This window comes from Miscanthus floridulus, chromosome 6, assembly GCF_019320115.1.
Source record: "Miscanthus floridulus cultivar M001 chromosome 6, ASM1932011v1, whole genome shotgun sequence".
Lineage (NCBI taxonomy): Eukaryota > Viridiplantae > Streptophyta > Magnoliopsida > Poales > Poaceae > Miscanthus > Miscanthus floridulus.
This window is the reverse complement of record NC_089585.1, coordinates 109,912,643-109,919,972: the sequence shown is the minus strand read 5'-3', so window position 1 is coordinate 109,919,972 and position 7,330 is coordinate 109,912,643. Positions and strand designations below refer to the sequence as shown.

General features: G+C 47.1%; 1 protein-coding gene across 1 annotated transcript; it reads left to right on the top strand.

The window, feature by feature from the left end:
- The first annotated feature begins 606 nt into the window (after positions 1 to 606).
- Positions 607 to 5,303, top strand: LOC136456565 (uncharacterized). Its single transcript, XM_066456468.1, has 6 exons — positions 607 to 1,009; positions 1,822 to 1,949; positions 3,756 to 3,859; positions 4,667 to 4,754; positions 4,848 to 4,909; positions 5,025 to 5,303. Exons 1-6 carry the CDS (start codon positions 897 to 899, stop codon positions 5,175 to 5,177), a joined length of 648 nt encoding a protein of 215 aa, XP_066312565.1. The 5' UTR covers positions 607 to 896; the 3' UTR covers positions 5,178 to 5,303.
- The last annotated feature ends 2,027 nt before the right edge of the window (positions 5,304 to 7,330 follow it).

Sequence of the window (7,330 nt, the reverse complement as noted above, 5' to 3'; positions counted from 1 at the left end):
GCGCCATGGCAATAGGCGCGGCCAAAAGTGTTCGTTTAAAAAAAACGATGTTAGATTTAAAATTAGTTTAAAAAAGTGTTAAAAATAAAAAAAATTCCCCCTGAAGCGGGCGTCGTTGTCGCAAAAGATCCGGCGCTTTGACGGCGCCACCAATTGCTTCCGTTACACAGAACCTATGCAGGTCAACTCGGGTAGTATTGTTCTCAAAAAAAAAAACTCGGGTATATCCCAACCGCTTTGCCATGTCAGGCCCAGGTCAGGCGAGATTACCAGGGGTTGTCTGCCTTTCACAGGCTGGGGAGCAGGTGCTGGTGCCGCCGAAGAGAGATAAATAATAATTAAGAGGGATTAACATTAACGAAAGCGAGAGTGGAGGGGCCGGGGAGAGCAACGAGAGCAAAAGTGGCGAAGGGATAAGGCCGCAATTTTTTAATCGGATCCATCGTGTTTCCACGTGGAGGCCCAACCCCCCATCGTGAGATGACCGCCAAGACGACTCCTCGGCCGTGGCCCCTTGCGAGGCTAGCTCGGCGTTTTCGCCGCGAGACCCGGTCCGGCCGCCCCCCCGACGCCGTTATATACCCGCCCCTGTCTGCCCCTCGCCTGTTTCGTTGCCGCACAGGCCCCCCCGCACCCTTCCCTGCCTGCTGTAGTTCTGCTACGCAACCTCCTCCTTGCTTCCCTTCCCTCTTGCAGTTTCTTGATTGCTTGCTCCTTTAGCCTTTATTTGCCGCGGCCACAGAGCTACACCTGAATATACACTACACGTAGACGTTGTATATACAGCAGCCGCCGGTGGAGTCCAGAGACGGTAGCCGGTAGGCTGGTAGAAGCTAGCTAGAGATAAAGAGGCCGGTCTGAAGAAGAAGAGGGTAGATAGAGTTGTTTGAGCGACGATGGTGGTCTACTTCAAGGCGCGTCCGGACGCCGGCGACTACACCATCTACATGGGCGCCGACAAGAACGAGAACGAGGAGCTCATCAAGTACGGCCTCCCCGAGGACGTCTGGTACGTCGCTAGCTAGCTCGTTCTTCCATCCCGGCGGAGCCGGTCCCGGCCTCTGATTTCTTCGCGACGACGCTCTAGCTAGTCATAGCGATCCAATGGTGGTTCCGACCGCGACGCGTGTTCTGCGCGCGCGCGTCTCGCTCGCCCTTTCGATACGTAGAGGCAGCATTGTGCTACAGCTAGCGCATGCAGAGCGGAAGCAGCCAGATGGAGACCACAGGCGAGGGCGAGGGCAGGCCGGCGCCGGTGACGGCAAGCACGTGGACGTGGTGTCGCGGCGGTGAAATAGCTAGGCTCTCCTCAGTACTGGGAGGGCGAGCGGCGAGGAGCGGATAGATTGACGCGTGACTGGGCCTTGACGAGGCTGGCGTGGACATCCCATCCCCAACGCCCCAACTACCGGCCTACCAATGCAATAGATACGACCAAACCAAACCAAGTCGGACGTCCATCGTCGTCGTCTCGCCTCTGGCCGCGTTCTGTCGGTTGTACAAGTCGTTTTGTTTGCTTACTGCTGGGCGCTGGCTATGTGATTAAATCTTATCCTGGAGTGCTACGACGACGACGACGACTAGCCTCCAGGGGACCTCACGTCCTCACACGCGCACCTTGTATATATAGCAAGCTTGGAGATGTATTATATCTTGTTTTTGGAGCGCTTTAGTATTTGGCAACGTTAATCGAGATGAAAAGAATTGTAGTATATACTTGCTATAGCTCGGCTAATTAACCAAACAAAAGCATATATACTTACGGGTTAACGAGTTACTAAAATAGCTCACTAAAATATACTATGTTGGGTGCGCCTGCAGGTTCCATGTGGACAAGGTATCCTCGGCACACGTCTATTTGAGGCTAAAGAAAGGCGAGACCATAGATACCATCAGCGAGGGCTTATTGGAGGACTGCGCACAGCTCGTAAAGGCTCATTCCATTCAAGGTACGTGCCAATTCGAGGCTTTTAGGCCTGTTTGGAACGCAGGAATTTCACAGGAATCACATAGGAATTTCATAGGAATCAGTTCAATTTCACAGGAAAAACGTAGGAATGGGGAAAAATCCCGCATTCCAAACAGGCCCTTAGCAGTGTAGTTTTCCCCCCTTGGCTAGCTGCTAGTAGACGTAGAGCAACACTCACTTTTGAAGGATACAAAACATAGATGCCGCCAGTGTTTTTTCATATGACGACCTAGCATAATGATGGCACGAAATAATTCACAGTTTCTGATAGTACTATAAATCATGCAAATTCAAGAAAAAAGAGCAAAAGAAAAAGAGTACCCGAGAGAAGCTCGAAGATTCATGGGCGTAGCTAGGTTTCTAGTAAAGACCATTTAGTGCGTGTTTAGTTCGCGAATTCTGGGAATTTGGCTACTATAGCACTTTTGTTTTTATTTGGCAATTAGTGTTCAATCATGGACTAATTAGGCTCAAAACGTTCGTCTCGCAATTTTCAACTAAACTGTGCAATTAGTTTTTTTTCGTCTACATTTAATGTTCCATGCACGTATCGCAAGATTCGATAGGATAGCTACTGTAGCCATTTTTGAGAATTTGGTTGGGAACTAAACAAGCACTTAGCCGCCACCAAGTTGCAGTTACAGTGAGGACTGTCTTCAAGAATCGACTTTTTCCACAATTGATAGCGCTACAGGCAAATAGGCAAATGTTTCAATACTCATTTTTATCTTCTCCAACGACAAGACAAAAAAAAACTATTTCTGTAAATACGTCTCCAAGAGATGAGATACTCAGATTTGAGTTATATCTCTCCTAACACCTAAAATAGATCTTCTATATAGATACTGTTAAAGACTACAGGTATTCTGTTGGAGATCTATTTTGATATTGGGACTTCCAGTGGGTCTCGTGGAGACAGCCTGAGTATCTGCATCTCCACGCCTTGTTTAGATTGCAAATTTTTGCAATCTGGACATTGTAGCACGTTTCGTTTGTATTTGACAAACTTTGTCTGATCATGGACTAACTAGGCTTAAAAGATTCGTCTCGTAATTTACAACCAAACTGTGCAATTAGTTATTTTTTTTACCTACATTTAATGCTCCATGCATACGTCCAAAAATTGATGTGATAGAGAGAGAGTGAAAAAACTTGGAATTTGGAGGTGATCTAAACAAGGCCCCAGTCCATGCCATGTTTAGATTGCAAAAAATTTCAACCCGATAAATAGTAGCACTTTCGTTTTATTTGGTAAATATTGTCCAATCGTGGACCAACTAAGCTCAAAAGATTCATCTCGTGATTTCCAACTAAACTGTGTAATTAGTTATTTTTTTACCTACATTTAATGCTCCATGCAAGCAGCTAAAAATTGATGTAATGAAAAGAGAGTGAAAAAACTTAGAATTTGGAGGTGATCTAAACAAGGCCCCAGTTATGCTCTCCCCCGTGGGAGAATCAAAATAGAATACGGTGTGACCTGTCGGGTACTCCCCTGCCTCAGCTCACATTGCATGTTGCGGCGGCGGGAATCTTTTCTAGTTTTTCCCCCATCGACCGGTCGATCTCTCCCCCTCTCTTTTTCCTGCAGCGAGAGGACTGAGGAGAAAGCCTTTTCTTTCTCTCTCGTGTATTATTGGCGCGAGCTGCACACGGGACGGGACCACTCAATTATCTTGGCACGTATATTGATTTGGCCGATGGTGATTATTCGTGAATCGTGATCATGAAAACGTGTCAGCAATTGAATTGGACGCGGCTCTCTCTGCATGTGCTTGTTGTGCAGGGAACAAGATGAACAACGTTGAGGTGATCTACACGCCCTGGTCTAATCTCAAGAAGTCCCCATCCATGGATGTCGGCCAAGTTGGCTTCCACAACCCACGGATGGTAATCAGTCATCACTACTACTGTTCATATATATCCCACCATTGTTTTTTTGCCCTTTCCCTCTCCCTCCAAATCTGGGACTCGTATCGTATCCTCGGCCAGGTGGGAGAACGGTCCCACGTGCCATCCACCTAATTCGATGCGCTTGTGCTAAATAGAATTAAATTATTCATCAGTCTGTTTACTAGAGCATTCTTTGATATTGCAACGCAGACGGAGAGAGGAGGGCATGTTCGTCGGATGAAGTTGTTTCGTTGTGAGAGAAAAATACTGTAGATTCTAGCTAATAGGTTAGCTGATAAGTTCAAGCGAACAGGCCTAGTAACGTATAGTACAGTAGAGTTCAGTCTGTCACTGTAACGCTCACCTTTTGCACTTCGACAACGTCGTTGCATCCTCTCTTTTTTCACTCGTTGAACAAGTCTTCTCAAATAATGCAGAGTTGGGTCTCATTTCGAATGAAGAAAAAAAAACACATTGGTTAATATTGTAAAGGGAGAAGGTGAGGAAACACCTCAGTGCTGCTAAAGGTGTATCTGGGCAGACCACTTGTCTGATTGTTGTAGCACTTTAATCATGTTCAAATGTTACATTATTGCATCCAATCCAACCTTTTGCATCATATATCTCGCTGGAAAAGCATTTTGGATTTCTTTTAGGGCTAGCTATAGCTAGAATATTGGCTGGACAGATTTTTTGAATCCTTTTGGGGTTTCTTAGATCATCCTGTGCCTGTAGCTAGTTTGGGATCACGCATTGCGAATACTGACACCTGATAATTCACACTAGCTATCTACTGATTGACAGGTTCATGTGCTTACAGTCGAGAAGCGTGTCAACGAGATCATCAACAGGTTGAATAAAACGCGGGTAGAACGCCGAGCAGACTTGAAAGGTGCTTACATAGACGCTGATCTGCCCATGTAATGTACACCATGCATCATGCATGGCAGATGCACGTTAATAATCTTTCTTCTCTTGTGTGCAGCCGAGAAAGAGGCATCAAATGCAACAGAAAAGGCCGAGAGGAAGATGCAGCTGAAAGAGAAGGTATGATTGATTGATATCTGAGCCTTCTTCTTGAGAGCTACTGTGCATGTTTTTTCCCCTATATAAATATAACAGCGAGGCTATGTATGGCGTCTAACGATCACTGAATTGGCAGAAGCGGAAGGAGGAGATGGAAAGGCTGGAGAAGGAGAAGTGGGCGGAGATGCGGAGCTACAAGGGCCTCATGGTGGCCGAGAAGATGACGTCCAACCGCCAGATCGCCTCGGCCGGCAAGTCCATGCAGGAAATGGAGGATGAGTTCGTCTGAAGATTGTTATTACTGGTGTCTGTGTGTTTACGTGTTGCGTGTAGTGATTACGTACGTATACGTATGTCCATGCTCGCGTGATCTCAGTGAGTCATCAATCAAAGTAACTAATGATCCGATCGATCATTCGACCCGCGTTCCTGACCTGTTGATCTGTACTGTATATAACATGTGCTCCCAGCATATGGACATAGGTTACGAGAAGGATCGAAGAGCGTATAGGTAAACAAAGGAACAAGTGTCAAGCTGTTGCCTGTTGGGAGGGGTAGATTCGATGGAGACTGCCAAGTGCGAGCTGCCGTGCTCGAATCAGCAGCATGTTGCAATCTAGATATCAAATTTTAAGCAACCCGGATATATATATTAGAGCAAAATGTACCATGGGCCCCAATTTTTTACGGATTCTCACCCCTCAAACTAAAAAAAATAACCATCTGTATCCTCAATCAACTATATATATGAATACTCACCTGGGTCCAAAAGTGACGATTTAGGTCATTCAACTAATGTCGCGCCCAAGTAGAGATTCAAATCTTACCAGATCACCTCTATATGCTTATGTGGTTGTGCCAGCATGGATGAGGCTTGATGAAACTTGCGGAAAACACCACTCCCTCCCCTACCTCCTCCATGTCCACTCCCTTCAACATGAATGTGGTTTCCCCGTCGCTCCCGCGCCCGCCTCGCGCCTGCACCACCTACTAGCCTTGCAGCTACACCTACGCTCCATAGGCGCACACTCAACAACCATGGGATAGACCAAGAGAGGTGGATTGTAAGAGAGGGGAGCTAGGAATTGCAAGGGGAGAGAGATGAAGAGGACGTTTTTTTTTTCTACAACTTTAATCGACATGGCCATATAGGCACAACAGCAGAATGAAGACCTACATGGTCACTTTTAAGTTCAAGAACCCAAATGAGAATTAGTAGTAGATTGAGGACCTACATAGTGACTTTTTTTAGTTCGAGGATCCAATTGAGAACTCATGAAACATTAAAAAAAACCATGGTATATTTTGCAACCCAAATTAATATATAGAGCAAAACTAGTTGCAGCTAGTATATCATTACATTTAGGGTTTCTTTGGCATGTCTCCTTTGCAAAGTGCTACTCCAGAGGAGCACGGAACACTTGAGAAGGAGCCACAAATTGCAGCTCCTCTAGACCCCAAATGGCTCCGACTCCTCTTTTGTTCATAAGAAAACAACTTCTCCTTCCAAAGTGTTCGATAAGGCTCCTCCCCAGAAGCTGCTGACGGAGTCATGCCAAATAGACCCCTATGCAACCGATGCATTCTTCTGTCCTATTTTGACTCCTTTCACAACCCATCATTGCATTTTTTAAGCATCAGCATCATAAGCATAATCTTCATAAAAATCCTAATTGCAAAACTCAGAAGTCTAGAATTGCCAAAGTCAGTCACTATTGATCGTGTCTGTCGTGTTTTTATGGATAGTTTGACGAGAGTGGGACATGTCGAACAAATAGTCACTACTACACAAAAACTTAACCGAGGCGTTTAACAAACCGTCTCGGACGCGGGCGGGCCGGTTGCCCACCTTCGCTATTGGGTGGCTGGCAGCCGGTCCAGCAACCGCTTCAGTTAATCATTAACCGAGGTGGGCAACCTTATTTGCCCGTCTCGGTTAATATCGATTAACCGAGGCAGTTATCCTAACGCAACCGCCTCGGTTAATGTACTCGGTTAATCATTAACCGAGGCGGTCACATTATATGGCCCGCCTCGATTAATAGTGGTCCATATAGCCCATCTAGGCCCGGTAACGGGTTCCTAGTATATATATCGCGAGCACAACAAATCCTAAGTTCCATCCCCACCTCTATCTCCCTAAGTCACGCCGCATGCCTAACACCCTCGCATAGCGGTGCCCCTCCCTCCGACTCCACAACGGCACGCCTCCCTCACGCCCTCGCACAGGCGCACAACGACGCCCCTCCCTCCTCCACTCTCTCACTCTCTCTCCATCGTGAGCGGCGCAAAGGTGCGGGCTGGGCACGACGTGGCGATGCGGGTTGGGCATGGTGGAGCGGGTGCGGCCTCTCTGTGTTGCTCTTCGTCTCCCAGCAACGCACGCCCCTCCTCTCCCAGCGGCGGCGCGGTGGCACGAGCTCGCAGCGGTGCTCCTCAACT